Raw genomic sequence first — 17388 nt, 5'->3', positions numbered from 1 at the left:
TAATCTAATCCCATTCTACTTTTGTATCAGAGGTCACATCAGAGGTGGTACTATATGGTATGATATTGAAAGGGTGCTGACAAGGCCCCAACAATTATCCTAGCTTCATTCCTTTAAATGCTGGAAGGGTTTTTCATCTTTAAGAGTATCCCATTGAAATCCATGTTGTTTGAGGGGTATTTAAGCATATGGCCTGTTCAAATGTGTATATGCAGGTAATGTTAGGGATGGAGAGGAGTTTGGCCAGTAGAAAGGAAATAAATATGGGGCAGCTAGGTGGAGCAGTGAATAGAGCACCAGCCCTGGAGTCAGGGGGACCTGAGTTCAAATTCTACCTCAGACATTTAACACTTAACTAGCTGTGTGACCTTGGGCAAATCAATCCCAATCCTTCCCCCCCCCCAAAAAAAAGCAATTAAAAAAAATAAAATAAACTTAAGACAAAAGGGCTGTCATCAATATATAAAGAATTTGTGATTTCACAATGTGGAAGATCAAGAAGTCCCTACAATAAAAATTCTATGCTTCTTTAAGTTCTAGATAATGAAGGTTTATATTGGCATGGAGATCAATGACAATGAAACCAATAGGGAGGGTATGGTACCTGGTCTGGGCCTTTCCTCAAAATAAAGATTCCAGAAATTCATCAATAGGAGAGAGGCTGCAGAGGTAGAAGGAAAAAAAGGCAGCTGAAACATGTTGGTAAAGCCTGGAAAATGAACCAGCACTTCTATTACTAGCCTCCATCATCTGGATTACTACAATAAGTTTCTAACTGTCTCCTTGCAACAAGTCTCTTCCCCTCTGCAATGTAAGTGCTCCCCTCCCCAAGTGATTTCCCCCAAAGCGTAAATCTAAGCATGTCATTCTTCATACTCTATAAATTCCAAGGGTTCCCTGCTGCCTTCACAAGATAAAAGAAACTCCTCTGCTTGGCTTTTTAACTCCTTCACAATCTGGTCCTAATCTAGTTTTCCTGCCTCAATTATGCTACACTAGTTAAACTGATGATCCACTTCAAATTTATTCTAATGGGGGCGGCTAGGTGGCGCAGTGAATAGAGCACCAGCCCTGGAGTCAGGAGGACCTGAGTTCAAATCCGACCTCAGACACTAGCTGTGTGACCTTGGATAAGTCACTTAACCCCAATTACCCTGCGCTCTCCCCTCTAAAAAGCAAAAAAAAAAAATCAAACAAAAAAAGAATTTATTCTAGTGTATGGTGTGGAGTTATGTATTTAAGTATAGTCTTTGCCATACCAACATACACACATACATGTGTGCACATACATATACACATATGCATATATTCACACACCACATATGTGTGTATATCCATACATCCATCCCCATTTTTATTGAATGATTCTTTCCCTCAATAATTTGTAGTACTGAATTTATCCAACACTGGCCAGATATAAGCCTCTGGTTCTAATTCAGTATTATGCAATCTGTTCCATTGATTCATTTTTCTATTTTTGATCCAGTACCAGCTGATTTTGACAATGACCACTTTTTAGAATAATTTTATTTTGACATATAAAAAGTTCAAGAGACATAGTTTCTAGGTAATTAATCATTTTATTAATCATGCTAGCACTAATTAATAAAAGGAGTCAGTGACACCCTCAAATACCAAAGACCCCTCATGGAACCCACTCAATACTTAACCACCCTTGGAAGAGTAGCTGTTCCTGAGGATGACAATCAATTCTGACTGGTTAACAAGTAATGAGAATGAATATTATAATGAGAAGAGGGCTTATTCTAAAAATGTAAGGCTCTTGAGAGCAGGGACTGATTCTTTTTTTTCCTTTCCTTTTTTTTTTCTTTGCATCCTCACCACCTAGTACAGTAGCTGCTACAAAGGAAGCATTTAAGAAATGCTTGTTTGTGGATTCATGAAATCATGACTCTGCTGAATTCCTGTATAGAAAACTTATAGACTAAGACAGAACAAATGGATTTTAACAAGGAAATGGACCAAGGTTAGAAAGAATATTGTTAATTCTCTGATAAATAGTGAAATCCAAGTGGTCAGTCAATCCACTGTCACCTCTACCCCAGGCTATGGGTGGGCACAAAAGACCTGCAAGTTTGGACATACTTAAGTGATATTAAATCTAGACAATAAGGTTGGAACCTAATGGATACCTAAATTTGCTTCCCGTTCTTCAAAGTTTTAAAGAATATTTAGTCATCACAAAATGTTATTTAAGACATTAGTATTTTCTAAGGAAGCTCATGAACAATTTTAAAACTTTTGTTGGTTTCAAGATGTGTTTAAAGTGTTTTAAAAAAACAGGTTAGCCAGAGTTTTAGGGAAGTTACAAAAAAATAAAACTGCTAGGAACAAGGCCTCCTTCGTCAGCAAAAATGCCACAAACTTTAAGGAAGTATTTATAAAAATAAACAAAGTCTCTTCCTTTTTAGGAGAAAAAATTTAAAGGGCATTTTAAAAAGACCAAACTTCTCAGAAGAGTGTGGGAGCCTTCAGCTCCTTTTGTACTCCTTAACAGTACTTAAGGAAATTTAGAGGGTTCCCTTAAAGTACTGACCACTGAGCTAGCTGAGTCAGTGGATAGAAAGTTGGACCTGAATTTACTAAGACCTTAATCCAAACACTGACTCATTTGCTACTTCTGTGACCCTGGGCCAGTCACTTAACTTGTCTCAGTGTACTCATATGTAAAAATGGGTATAACAGCAACTACCTCCCAGGGTTTTTGCAAGAATAAAGTGAAAATAAAATATTCTTAAAGAGTTCTGCAAACCTTAAAGTGCTATGTAAACGCTATGTTATACTACTATTAAAATCAGAGGGTAACTAGACTGATGAGGGGTCTTGAATTCATGCCATATTAATATTAGTTGAAGGAAGTGAGGGCGTTTGAGCCTTAGGACAGTCATGGTCAACCGCTCTCACATTTCTGGGACAGTCTGTCAGGTCAAGGAAAGGTCACTGCACTAGTGCTGGGGACACAAAGAAAAGCAACAGGCCTTCCTCTCCAGGAATTCAGCGGAATGAGGCAGAGGAACAAGGAACTCCATTCAAACAAGGTGTGTGATCACTGCAGAGGGAAGACAGTGACACCACGGAGGAATGAGAAAGGGTTCTAATTCTAGCAAGGGCCATTTTAGCAAGAAAGTGAGGAGGAAAGGAAGAATTTAGGACAAATAAGGTAAGAAGTAGGTTACATTTGTACTACTTGGCCACAGAGGGCAGAAATGGGTGGAAGTAGAGAAAAAAGACAAATTTAGCCTCGATTTAAGGCAAAACATCTTAACAATTAGAGCTATTCAAATGTGGTTCAGGCTGCCCCAGAAGGCAACTGGCTCCATCCACTTCCTAATTGGGCTTCAAAGAAAGACAGGAAAATGCCAGTTCCAGGAGGCAGTACAAGAGATTCTTCTCTCTGTTGGAGGTTGTGGCAGATGGCTTATTGGGGTCACTAATGACATAAAAATTTTCATGGATGTGTTGATAGGTACTGTTAACAATCATACTTATCAACAGGAGAAGACATTTTAATAAATGATTTATTGTATGGTCAGCATATGATGGGGATGGGATCTGAACCCCTAAAAGGAAAAGACCATGTCTTTGGGATCTGGATCCCCAAAAGGAAAAGCTCTGGATTTTCCCCCATGGCCCGAGGCCCTGGCATTTACCTGGAGCAAAGGGCCCTTCCCAATTAATTAATTTCCCTTTCACTGTGGCCCTCATAGTCTGCACCTGGCCCCACCCTGCCGCCACTGCTTAATTCCATCTTCTGAAAGTGCTGGGATTCAATTTGGCCCACTCGTCAGCATCAGGAATGCCGAGATTCTTAAAATCTCGCCCACCCCCCACAGGTGTTCTAATAAACCTTATCTCTGGCTGAAAGATGACTGAGTCGAATTGGAGGCACGACCTGCCTTTGAATTTCGGGGTCCCAGCACCCCTAGACCTCAGCATAGACCCACCGCACATCCGTAGCGGCGGTTTCAGAAACTTTATGTAGGTGTCAGTTACCTGGGCAGGATGGAGCAATGGAATTTTACATAGGGCAGGTGGGAAAGTCGAGGTTTACACATCAGAGTACAGATATCAAACGGGGAAGATCTGCATCGGGTAAAACTGCAAGCTAGTCAGTAAACACTAGGGATGAGGCTGGAGCTTGGAGCCACCCAGTTTACTTAACCGGCTCATCTCACGTAACTACAAGTTCTCTGACCCGCTCAGCACCAGAGCTAACGTCTGCAAACACTAGGCAGCCGCGGACTTGCGGTCCTAAGGACGTGGCAGTAATCAAGCCACTACTCAAACCCTCTAATGACACGACCAAGTGCGAAGCTCTTAAAGGGTAACGCATCCTAAATGCCACGTTCGGGCGGGGGGAGAGCGAGCCAGGGGTAGGGGCGCCTTCGCACAGGGTGCATTAGACAGCCCGCCCTCCCCAGGCCTCAACCTCGGTCGGGTTAGAAGGGAAGACTGAGGAGGAAAAGGGGAAATGAGAGAAAGTGGGGGGGAGGGGGGGAGGGGATATCCAACTTCTCAGCCTCGAAGCTCTGGGCCGCGCGCCTCTCCCTCCCTCTCTCCCTCCCCGAGACGGGCCCGTGCACCGCCGTGGGGTCTTTGGAACACTCACCGCGCGCTAGAAATTAACAGTCAGCCAGCCGGGTAGCTCGGGGATCCAACTTCACCCCGCTGACGTCAATCTGGAGCGTCGGGCGCACAGACATGGACGTCACCAGCGCTCCCTCGTCACCAGACGGGACAAGGCCCCTCCCGCGCGGTCCCTCCCCCTCGGGCCGAGGCCATGCTAACGCTCCCCCACGGCCTGAAGCCGCCGGGGGCCGGGGACGGGCCTGGCTCGAGCTGAGGCGTGAGGGGCGTCGTGGATTGGGGTCGTCTGGGGCCGCACCGGCAGCTGTGGGTCTCACTACTGACTGCCGTTGGAAAGAGGTGCCACTGAAGGAGAACCTGAAGGTGGGTGGGCGGGGGAAGCGAAAGTGTCATGGCGGCTGTGTTTCCCTGTCACGTGGCCTCCCGGCTCCGCCTCGCTGCTTCCGGTCACGTGCCCCCCGTGTCCTCCCAGCCAGCAATGGAGGAGGCTAGACCCCCCAGCAGCGGAGGCGGCGGCAGCGGGAGTCCGGGCTCAGCCAGGCAGCGCCAGTGAAGAGAGGAACGGAAAGAAGCTCGCCCCACCGACCCTCTCTCCGGGCCCGGGCCGGGGCTCCTGCACGGTACGTCCACAGGGAGCCGGGGAGGGACAGAGGACACCTGAGCTGCCGAACCTGGCCGCCGGAGCGGGGTGCCCACCCCGGGGGCGCCCAGACACGCGGCCCCGGGCGGGGAGCGCCCCGAGCCGGCGCAGCTCCAGGCCCCGAGCCCGGGGAGCCGCGGCCCAGGCCTCCCGCCGCCAGGGGCTCGAATAGGGAGCTCGGAGGGGAGAAGAGCCGCGGCTGTCCCGAGGGCCCCAGGTGAGAGGCCCTCGGGCCCCGCCGCCCTCGAAGTCAGGACTTCTTTGCTTGGGGTCCGGGAACTCTGTTTAAAAACCTTTGGTAAGTACGGAGATGACTCTGTTTCGGTGTTAACTGGCTTGCTTTAGGATCCCATGTACGTCTGTAAACATGGTTCTGAGGAGTCCCAGGGCTTCAGGCTGCCCAGGGGTCCGTGACCCTCTCGCTTCTGCCCAGGCCCGCGCTCGTCTTGGGCCCCACCGACATAGGAAGGACCGGTTAGCTCCCAACGGGAGAGTTGGTGGAACGTTCCAGGGCTGCCCGAGCCCGCGCCGCCTGGAGGGCTGGGAGGCTCCGAGATTAGCCTCTCACCTGCCTTTCCGTCTGTAAAATGGAGGACATGGTGGCAACTTTTCCTGCCGAGTCCTACCTAGGAGACTGCAGAGATCCACCCAGAATGATCCGTTTAAGGAGAGCACCCTTGAGCTCGTAGCAAAGTGGAATGAGTTAGCGTGTGTTTGGGGAAAAATGATAGTATAAATAAAAGGTCATTCCAGCCATTCCTCATCCTGGTCAGAGCTTCCAGATAAGCACCTTCTGCATTACTTAAATCTTCATCCACTCCAGTCTTACTCATGTCTGCTTCTCAAACCCAGTGCCAACCGCTGGGCCAAGTCTCTATCCCATTGTAGAGACTTTTAACGTTTGGCAAATCCTTTTCTCCCAATAGTTTTGCTGGACCCGTTCTACTAACCTTTTCCCATTCCTCTACCCCTTTACAATAAAATACACTTGTCCTTAACAAGTAAGACCTGCTCCAGTTATGACTTGGGCACTGACTTTCTAACCCTTTTCTGCCTAAGCTTGCTAAGTGGCTATTATCACCATTTATTCTCTTTTAAGGTGGTAATGCAAACTGTCTAGCCTCCGAACCAGCCACCTCTTCAGACTATGTGTTGGTGTTTGTGTCCCTCCCTTTCTTCCCCTTTGCCAGACTCTCTCCTCCCCCATCCCCTCTGCTGCAGAATGAAAATGGTTGATGAGTACTGCCTGGTCCTGCAGTTATTGTTCTTGTCATTTAGCGTAACTATTTTGTATTTCTGTGTAGTTGCAGCTGGAGATTTTGGTTACTACTTTCATATCTAACATTTTATTCTCTTTCATATTTCATTAAAGAATGTTGAATCAGTTTACTAATTTTTCATGATGATCCCACTATTTTTCCTACCATCAAATAGAACTCTAGATACCAAACTTTTGTACTGGAAGAAATAAGTCTTCTCTGCCAATAATCAGCTTTGCTTTAGAAAAAAAAATTTAGCTAGTTCTCCCTTTTCTTTTACTGAAAGTGATATGAACAAAAGAAATTTACAAATATAAAATCCAAGAATTTAATATTCATAATTTAGTATCCTTCTCATACTAAATCTTCATAAGTAGAACTATGTGGTAATGCTTTCCTCCCAATGCATGAGGAAGACTAAGCTAAAATGGATAGAGATACGCCTCATTTATACAATAGAGGTGTTGCTAATACTTAGGTGTAAATCAGATATTGGTAGTTAAAATGGAAGAGGCTGAGTCCTATAACAAATCCTTTAGTTATGTTATATAGCCATATTTTAGAACATATGCTTTGCTTATATCAACATATATGTTATTTTCAGTTGAGTTTTTGAAAGACAGCCTTAAACTCTGAAGGAGTAGGGTCTTGAACAGAGAGTTAAGTGCTACCCAAGTAATCCTACCAAGAAACAACTTAGGATGAGTCTTTTGGTTCTTTTAACTTTTGGCAGTTATACCATAATGTCTACCACTCAGAAGACCAGAAATCTTCATTCTAAGATGGGTGGTCTTTATATATAATAGACTGTTAATTTTGAGAATTTTACATTTTTTTAATTTTCACATATTGGTCCTAAGTTTATTAACCAGGACTGATTCTCTAAATTTTACACGGGTAATGTCTAAAGTTAACAATTATATTCTTACTCTGTCAGGGTATGAAAATAAATGGGTTGGGGCGGCCAGGTAGCACAGCGAGTAAGAGCACTGGCTCCAGTGTCGGGAAGACCTGGACTCAGATACTTAGCACCACACTCAGAAATAACTGGCCGTCTAACCTTGAGCAAGTTACTTAACCCCAATTGCTTTAAAAAAAATACTAATGGGTTACAAGATCTAAAGAGTAGAATCATCACCCTAAGTAATCCGGAAACTAGAAAATCACAAAGCAAGATTTGATTCTAGCTTCAGCACTACCTTTTTTGCTCTGCTCTGGTGCTGAGGAGTGCACTTCACAACCCAGCTGTACTTTCCATTAGCAAGCCGTCTCTCTGGTGCTCTTTCAGGTTTCATGTTGCGGCTGCTACTTCTTACTAGGAGTTCTCAAACTCCAGGTACCTGGCAAAGAGAAGGTTGAAAGGTTTTCTTCATCTCTGATTCCCCTGATTCTTGATAATAACACATCAGCTCTTGACGTTTAATAGGTTATTTACTTCAATGCACAGCAAGGAAATACACAGTATGGTATATTTTCAAAACAGTCTACAGTTTGGGAGAGGAATATAATCATAGGATGAAAAGGTTAATTGTCCACAGTTTACAAAGATTCTTAGATATCAAACCTAGTCCTCTACTGTTCAAAGCGCATTTGTCATTTTCATTAGATCATTTTTTAACCTTTTATGTTTAGTTTTAGTCCCACAGTTGTGGAATCATCTGGCTGAATCAGTTTTATGCCTTTCTGGTAATCCGCCTCCCTAGGCCTCCTTATTCTGTCCTATACCCGGACTAAGAAGGAACTTATGTTGCCTCATTTCTGGGGCTTTATAAGTTTCCTCACCTTTAGCCTAGTGGCTAAGTTTTGTCAAATCCACTCTGTCCCTGCCCATAACTCCCATTGGGAAAGGATTCTTCCCTATCTTTGCCCCAAATTTACCTCTCCTGAAATTCAGGCTTTTTTACTTCTATCAGCCTGCCTTAGAGGTCTATGTATTTTGGCACCAAATGAAGGTATTCACCCTACTTCTAGTTCTGACTGGTCCTCTGAATCATATTTTGGCTGTCACTGATTTGGTGATTTATGGAAAAAAGATTCATCCTGAATCTATGCCCTTACAGACCTTTGAACAGGGCAAATAGATCCTTTTTGTGGCCTGTCCCTTCTGTCCTTACTCCATGGGTATTCCAAGCTTATTCGCTCTATTATCCTGAACCTCTGCTTGCAGATCATTCCATTCCCTCTTATCTGCTGAACCAAGCTGACATGCCAAGAACCATTAGTGACTAAGCACCATTCTTCATACTACAGTTAGCAATTCATTGGTTTCCTCATCCCAGGATCAAGTCACTAGGCATTTGGACCTTTCCTCTTTAGGGGATTGACACAATATCATCACTAATCCTCTACTTTTCTCTAGTTTCAGAAGATAAAGCAGCCTTCCTTTTCATCTGTAAACCTTCTGTTTGTGTCCTCAGTTCTTTCCCCTTCTATCCTGTAGGACTTTATAATTCATCAGTCATTTCCACTTTCACATTCATCTGTAATCTCTTCCTCTGCACTACTAGCCACCTATTTAATTATTACCCAGTGCTGGTTCTGCTCTAGATTGATGGATTGTTCTTCATCTGCTAAAATGGTTTGTCTTCCATCTCCCTCTAAGTTGGTGTCTCCTAAGACTGTCCTCAGCCCTCTTCTCTTTCTCTGAACTCTCTCCCTTGGTGATAACCATTCATTTCCATTACTTCACCACTTCCATTAGCCCATTCCATTTGTCTGCTAGATATCATTACATCAGGACTTCAAATTCAACATGTTCAAAATTAAATTAGTCTTTTCACTTACTCGTCCTGTTTCTCTTTATGTGTGGCACTACCATCCTTTGAGTCACTCAAGCCCAGCCCTCTGGCATCTTTTATTCTTTAGTTGTGAAACCCTCTTGATTCTGTCTCTGTAGTCTCTTACACACTCCTTTTTCCTCCCCCTCACTGCCACCACCCTGGTCCATATCACCTTTACCTAGATTATTATTGCAGTCTCTTATGCTGGCTCCAATTGCTTTCTGTGCTCTTTACACACCTGTCAAAATTTCTTGATTTTCTGGAATGTTTGCTTGTTATGGTGACCTGTTAATGTACATACATTTTTATCTTTTGGAAGTCTGCCTTAGACCCTGGTTGGGCCTTGAACATAGAGCTAACTGCTGCCTGAGCAACCCTGCCAAGAAACAATCCAGGGAATGCCTGTAATTCCTTTGGGATAGCCCCATTGGTTCTGTTAAATCTGAACCATCATCCCTTGGGTCTTACTGTATTTCTTCTACATTCAAAACCCTTCGGTGTCTCACCAACACCCATAAAAGAGTATAAACTTCTTAACCTGCTACTTAAGGGCATTACTAATCTGGTTTCAGTCTTTTCACCTTTTATTTCACTATATACCTGTATGTGTGTCATATTCCACAGCCAAATTGAACCACTAAGTATTTACTAATCTGGCCTTCTTCCTTTCTTTCTTTCCATATAGACCATCCCATATAAGAAGTAATGTGTAATAAGTCAGAAAAGATAGGTGGGAACCAGATTTAAAAGACTTTAAATACTAAACTGTATCATAAAGGCAATTAGCAGCCACTGAAGAATGTCGAGGGAGGGGGGAAATGGCAACAGGAGTTAGTTAAGAGACTGCTGCTTTAGTCCTCAGGAGTAGTGATGGTGCCTTTGGTAGAATCTACAAGACTTGGTCATTAATTGGATGGTGGGGAGGCATTGAGGAAAGAATCTAGAGAGTCTAGGATGACTGAGGTAATTAATTACTAGGTGACTAGTGGAGTGTTGGTGCCCTCAACAGAAACAAAGAAGTTTGAAGGAGGGGCACATTTAGGCGGGGGAATTCTCTTTTGGACATGCTTAGATTCACAAGCAGGATCTCCAGGTCAAGATGTGCCGCAGAAAGCTAGTGGTTTGGGAATGGAGTCCAGAAAGCAAATTAAAAGGCTAGACATATAATTTGAAAACCATTTACATGAAGATGATAGTTGAACATAGGGAGTTGGTGTGAGATGCTGTAGAGAACAGGGCCCAGATATATCACAGAAAACACATATGTACATAATATTTAAGTATGAGTACCCTTCTTATAATTTCAAATCATCCTCTGTAAGTTAGATACTGGAGTGATAACCCTCCCAGACTTCTGGGTTAAAAGTTTTATAACATTCTGAATGACACAGACTTCTTCCATATACATTCCACTACAGCCACAGTCACAGCCATGTACTGAATCTCATCATCATTGGAATTGCTTTCCTTCCAATGTGTGAAGTTGTGAATTTCACCTCTTCACTTGCTTGCTTAAGCCTTCCAACCATTCTTCTCAACCTTTAGTCCATCCTTGTTTACCACTCCACCAATCTACTTCTGCCTTTTCTTCCCTACCTACCCAGCATGAACCAATTCATTGTAGTTTCCACTAACAATGTAAATTCCCTTACCTCCCGATTTTTTCCTCCATCTCTCTTAATCCCCAACCTTCCACAACCTCTTCATCTGTTTTCTAAGCTTCACTAGAGACACAGAGAGGCAGTCCATACTGGAAACCATGTCTAGCAGGGAGTTAGGAGAGAGCTGGGTTCAAATTCTTTGTCTGACATTTACTAGGTGTGTGACCTTGGCAGATCACCTGCCACAAAGCCTCAGTTTCCCCATCCATAAAATATCAGGGTTGTTGTGAGAATCAGACTATGCTGTACTAACCTTAAAGTGCTTGATACGTCATCATAGTCAGGTTTGCTCTAACACTTGCTTTGGAAACAGAGATTTGTTCCTAAGAGATTGACATATTAGGAGACACATTTGTGCATGATTCTATCCTCAGAAACAACCCTGTTGAGCTACACAAAACAGACACACCTCAGGCATTAGCTATGGCTACTTCAGCTCACCCATATGTTATCCTGCGAGGTTGTGTTTTGCTGATCTTGTATATTTGTGAACTTTACTATATTTTTTAAAACCCTCATTCAGCATTCCAAACATATTTACACATCCTCATTCAAAAAATGCCAAGCAGTCCATGCAAAAGGAAAGCTTTAAGAATTAAAGAGAACCTTGAAATGATTAAAAAAAAAAAAAGCATCTTGAAAGGAGAGAACACATAGTATCTTCTAAGCAACAGGGAGATTTCAAATAACCTTTCTACGCCCACTGCCAGGAAGAAACCTCAGGTCCTCAGTCAAGGTAAAGTACCATATTTATATTATATCTTCAGGTGAAGTAGGAGCTGAAAGTGAAGGAGGCCTGGTCCTGCTCACAAGTTGCACACATCCACTTCTCTTCTCCACCCCACCCCCAGTGTCTACTCACCTCCACTTCCTGCCATGGCAAGGGCCAAGGTCACTACCACCATTCATTTTGTAAAATGTGTGTGTTTAACATGTGTAACACTATGCTTCCATTTTTATTAGGGCCCGGTCTTTTTTTATGACAACTTTTTGAGAACTGAATCCCCATCCCTGTTTTCCCCCTGAACTCTGTGAATTTTATTAGTGGTTTCTAGGGCAGATGTGGGGAACCTGCAGCCTTGAGGCCACATGTGGCCTTCTTGGTTCTTAGGTGCAGCCTTTGACTGAGTCCAAGTTTTACAAAATAAATCCTTTTATTAAGGGGGTTTGTTCTGTGAAGTTTGGATTCAGTCAAACACCCTAGAGGATCACATGTGGCCTCGAAGTTGAAGGTTCCCCACCCCTGCTAGGCTATATGACTGTTGGTAGAAGCAGGATAGGGGCTACACCTGAGGTACTTAGAGCACTGAGGAGGTGACAGCCAGTATCTGTCAGAAGTGAGATTTGAATTCTGACCTTCCTGGCTCTGAGGCCAGCTCTCCATCCACTACTCCATATCACTTCAATTTTTGTTGTCACAAGCAGGCTCCTTGATGGTACCAAACTTACCTTTCTTCTCAAGTCTCCAGCCTTCTACATTTACCCTTTCCTTTCAGAAGTTGACTTTACCTCCTATATCATTGAGATGGTAGTGGTTGAACTTCAATTTTTCTCCTTTTCACCCTCAAAATTTCTCCGTATCTTTGCTATATGGCACCCACAGTGCCTTCCACTTACCCTGTCAGTCCACTCCATTCCTGCTTCTTCCAAGACCTTGTGCTTCAGCAAGCACTTGCTTGTTCAGTCTTCTACGCATTTACATAAACTGCCAAACTTCTCAAAGGGGTAGCCATATGTGTGTGTGTATTTACGTGGCCCATGCTCAAATTTATTTTGCTTGACTAGGCATATTTATTACAAGGAATTTGGTTGTTTTTTTTTTCAATGGGGAGGGAGAATTGATTTTTTTAAGAAAATTTAATTTCTGAAAGGGTAGGCTATGTATTTCTAACCCTGTTTTCTCACTATTCAATCCTCAACCCCTTGCAGTGTGAGGTTGCAGTTTACCACCACCACTGAAACTGTTTCTTCGTGCTTTTAATCATCAATTCCAGTGACTTTTTTTTTCACCCTCCTGGATGTGACTGCTGTATTTGACACTATCAATCACCCACCCTTACTGAAACTCTTTCCTGATTTCTGAGAGATGAAGAGAAAGACAATAACTTGCATATTGCTGCTGCTGTTTCTCCTTCATTCTCAAAGAGGACCATGACATCAGGGAGGTGATGCCATGACATGCAAGTGAATTGGATTTAAGTGGGGCAGGGCTGTGCAAAGTCACCAAGCCTCACTTGGAGATGGCCCTAGATGCAGTAAGGGACCTTGGCCTTTTCAATCTAATGTCTTTAACATGTCCCAGTTTGACTGAGGCAGCATCCATTCAGTGATTAAGGCTTAATAAAAATTAGGCCATGAATGGCCTCTTTAAAAAAAAGGCGGGGGGGGGGGGAGCTAGGTGGCTCAGTGAATAGAGCACTGGCTCTGGAGTCAGGAGGACCTGAGTTCAAATTTGGCCTCAGACACTTAACACTTACTAGCTGTATGACCTTGGGCAAGTCACTTAGCCCCAATTACCCTGCTGTCCCCTCTCAAAAAAGATCTAGGAGGGGAAGATCCTCAGGGTTTCTGGTCAAAACAGAAACAATTATTATTTACATTCATTCTGAGCCAATCCAGGCACAGTGACTGCATATGACTTGGTCTGATACCAGAGTGATTCGGAGTTAAGGCTGGTCTTTAAAAGAAAAAACCAAAACAACTTTAATCATTGAATGGGCCCTGCCTCAGTCACACTGAGACCTATTAAAGACCTTAGATTGAAAATCCAAGGTTTCTCACTGCATCTAGGGCCTTCTCTAGTTGTCCTGATCTATCTCTTGCCACTGGACTCAGATGGCTCCAAAGGAGAAAGTGAGGCTGGTGACTTTACACAGCCCTGCCTCACTTAAATCCAATTCACTTGCATGTCATGGCATCACCTCCCTGTCCTCTGGGAGTAGAGAACTTCCAGTTGGGCATCATGACTGCTTGCTTTCTCTTCCCCCCCCTCCTTCTCCTCTCTGCCCCTCCCTCCCCCTCTTCATGGGGTATCACACCCCTTCCTGCCGGTGCTGTGCCCAAAGGGAATGTAAATTTTAATCCCTGAACTTGCATTTAGGCATATGATAAATGCCTTTTGGTTTTGATCCAACCACTTGTACACTAGCTTTCCTTTACCTTCCTTACCCATAATTGTTCTACCTCAAGGTTCTGTTCTCTACTCTCTTCCCTCTGTATATGTTCTCTCACCTGCTGATCTTATCTGCTCCTATGGCCTCAGCTATTAAACATCTAGATGGTATCTATATCTCTAGCCTTGATAATTGCTCCCAAACTGTTCCAGTATTTCCTATTGCCTAGGTAACCAGCTCAGACCTCAGACTCTGCTTGTCTCAAATTACATTTACCCCTAAAATCTATTTCCTCTTTGTAATTTCCCCATTTTAATTCAAGGGTGCAATAACCTTCCCAGCTGCCCAGGTCCAAAGCTCAAGTCTTCTTTGATCCTTCCTTTTACTCCCCTATCCACTGAACTCTCTTTTTTTCTGCTGGGTCTCTCACATCCCATCACTACTCTCCTAGTTCAGGCCCTCATCCCTTAGATTAGTGTCACAACAGCCTCCTAATTAGACTTCCTGTCTCATCCCTGCTACCTCCAGCCTTTCACGATGCTTTCAGATTAATCTCCCTAATGAATAGTTTTGATCTCAAGATTATTGTGCTTTTAGTATTATAACTATGAACCATAGAAATCATCTGCTCCAACTCCATTGTTTCCCAGATTCTGAAGCCCTAGAAGTGAAGTGATGGGTGATAGCTAGTTAATGGTAGAACTAGAAAATTATCACCACTTTACTTAAAAAAGTCTGGTCTCATCCTTGTGTCCTCTTATCTGAGCTGTGATTCTGTTACCCCAGCAAACTAGACTACTTAATCCCTGACTACAGCCTGAACTTTCCTTCCCCCATACTTGGTAGATGAGGCTTGTCCTATGTCTGCAGTACCTTTTTCCACACACCCAGCACACCTCAGTACTTCAGGGCACTGTATTCTGAAATACAACACCACTTTGTATTTCTCTTTACTGTACTTTAACATTCTAACCTTTGCTGTTGCTTGCAGATTTTATTATTCTCTACTAGACTGTGAGAGGTCTGTGAGGATAGACAGGCATTATAGCTTGTCCTTAGTTCTTCCCCAGTGCCCACCCACCACAGAGCAAATGGTCAAGTGTGAGTCAAGTGGTGGTTTCAGCCTCTCACTTTTTATTTGCTTCTGGGGGGGAAGAAAACAGTGTAACTTGGTACTAAATCTGCATATGTGACCATTGACCTATTAAATACAGTCTTATGTGATCAAAGATAGGAATATGAGATGGCTAAATCCCCTAGGTTCCTTTCTCACATGGTTACAGGTTTTACTGTATACAGCAAATCTTAGGATATTTCTGGAATCCTGGTCCTTGGGAGCTTTTGTAGGCTTTTGTTCATAGGTGGGAATAGAAATAGATAGGCTCCAGATACTCCCTAAAGGAAAGCCTATCTCCAGAGAGTGTTCTGGAAGGGCTCCAGTGACAGTCTTGATCTTGCAGCTGAGCAGCTAGTATGTTGCAGTAATAGAACAAAGCATGGGCAGAGAAGGGGAAACCCATTAAAAATAACTTGATGAGCCAGTTCCAGAGACATCTAGAAGCCATCTAGAATTGCCCTTCCAAAAAAGCCACTCCAGCCTTGAAGACTAGTACTGCTGCTAACTATATCAGCTTTTGAGGATTGATACAGTTGAATTCAGTTTATCAAACATTAAGTTCCTACTTCATTCAGAAAACTGTACCAGGTGCGAGGATATAAAAAGACACCTATCCCACCACCCTCAAGATACAAATGTACCTTGTAAATACTACAGCTGCAGGTTCTGGGCTCATGGCACCCAGACTAACTAGGTAGTATCTTACTGAGAAAGAAGTTGACTTGAAATATACAAAGCTTGTTAAGAAATTTTAAGTGTAATCAGTAAATACCATGTAGTTATGGAGATTTGATCATTAAAAGATAGGGAAAACATAACTGAAGCATAAAGTAGATATTCAGTCCCTGAAGTTTAAGATTTGAGGTCTTGTATCAGACAGAGTTTTGTTTAGAGACATAGCATGGAACTATATATATATATATATATATATAAGCAATATGGGATTCAAACAGGCCGGGGGGACTTGGGGCCTGGGATTTGGGCGACCTGAATTATGGTCTCACCTTTGCCACTAACAAACTGACTGACATTGGGCAAGTTCTTTAATTTTTCTGAATACGTTATTTTTTAAAAGCTGTACAAGAGTGTCTGTAGCAATTTTATACATAATAACAAAAAGGAAAAACCAGAAAACCACCCAAATACCCAGTATTTAGGGAGTGGCTGTGTAAATCTCAAGTACAATAAATAATGGCTTGCAGAGAATATACAGAAATATGTAAGTATCTCTATAGAAGTAATTCAGATGGAAAAAAGCATAGCTCACTGGGCTGCACTGTTTTTAAAATTGTTTGAATTTATAATCTTAAAGAACAGAATGGGTTTTATATGGAGTGAATTAATAACTGTCACTGATACCTGTGCTCAATTACAGCCTAAGAGTCATGCTGTATTGATTGATAACAGACTAGATATTTGCTTTTAAAAACTGTTCAGGGAGGTTAGGTGGCACAGTGAATAGAGCACCAGCCCTGGAGTCAGGAGGACCTGAGTTCAAATCTGGTTTCAGACACTTTACACACTTAGTAGCCATGTGACTTTGGGCAAGCCACTTAACTCCAATTGCCCTCCAAAAAGCAAAAAAAAAAGGGGGGGATTAAAAACTTATAGAAACCAAAATTACACAAGTATGTCTAAAATGTTGCTCCAGAAGAGCAACATTTTTGTGCCTTGTTAACATCAGACTTAAATGGGTAACCATGCCTTCATTTTTCTCCAGTAGCACCTTCCAGCCAGCATGGCAACTTCATCAGAAGAAGTTTTACTGATTGTAAAGAAGGTGCGTCAGAAGAAGCAGGATGGGGCCTTGTACCTCATGGCAGAAAGGATAGCTTGGGCACCTGAAGGCAAAGACAGGTTTACAATCAGCCATATGTACGCGGACATTAAATGTAAGTCATTCATCTAAAGCAGAAAATTTGGGGTTTTTTAACACTTTGATAACTGTATTTTAATAAAATTCATCTCCTTTGTGGTCCTATGTATTTTATTTTATGCGTTTAAAAACATTATTCTGAGAAGAGATCCATTAATGCACAGGTTTTAAAGGTTATATGTTATATTTGCAATCACATTTGAAATAACTATGATGTACTTGAAGAGGCACCGTGGAGGAGTAGAAAGAGCCAGCCTTGGAGCCAGGAAAACAACAGTTCAGCTCACAGCTGTTAATACCCTCTCTCTCTCTCTCTCTCTCTCTCTCTCTCTCT

General features: G+C 43.0%; 2 protein-coding genes across 7 annotated transcripts in view; one reads left to right on the top strand and one right to left on the bottom strand.

Annotated features, from left to right (window-relative positions):
• The window catches only part of HPS5 (HPS5 biogenesis of lysosomal organelles complex 2 subunit 2), a 41262-nt gene extending 36496 nt beyond the window's left edge, over positions 1–4766 (bottom strand). For 2 of the 4 annotated variants that reach the window (XM_069073072.1, XM_069073071.1), the window contains exons 1-2: positions 4631–4765; positions 605–661 (exon numbers count right to left, since the gene is read on the bottom strand). The gene's annotated coding sequence lies outside the window, so the exon portion shown is untranslated. Of the gene's footprint in view, positions 1–604; positions 662–4630 lie in introns of all 4 variants that reach the window. The other 2 variants (XM_069073068.1, XM_069073078.1) reach the window with 1 other exon arrangement.
• Positions 4767–4922: 156 nt separating this feature from the next.
• Positions 4923–17388, top strand: part of GTF2H1 (general transcription factor IIH subunit 1) — a 32386-nt gene continuing 19920 nt past the window's right edge. Inside the window, exons 1-2 of one of the 3 annotated variants that reach the window (XM_069073092.1) lie at positions 4923–5228; positions 16902–17070. In XM_069073092.1, the coding sequence (XP_068929193.1) occupies positions 16917–17070 (154 nt within the window). In that variant the 5' untranslated portion in view covers positions 4923–5228; positions 16902–16916. Of the gene's footprint in view, positions 5229–5427; positions 5547–16898; positions 17071–17388 lie in introns of those variants that run through there. The other 2 variants (XM_069073083.1, XM_069073101.1) reach the window with 2 other exon arrangements.

This window comes from Petaurus breviceps, unplaced genomic scaffold (genome assembly GCF_028583685.1).
Source record: "Petaurus breviceps papuanus isolate PSGF00001 unplaced genomic scaffold, PetGlider_PUasm1.0 140, whole genome shotgun sequence".
In the NCBI taxonomy this organism is placed as follows: Eukaryota; Metazoa; Chordata; class Mammalia; order Diprotodontia; family Petauridae; genus Petaurus; species Petaurus breviceps.
Note: the sequence above shows the minus strand (reverse complement) of the source record. Positions and strands in the feature narration are given on the sequence as shown.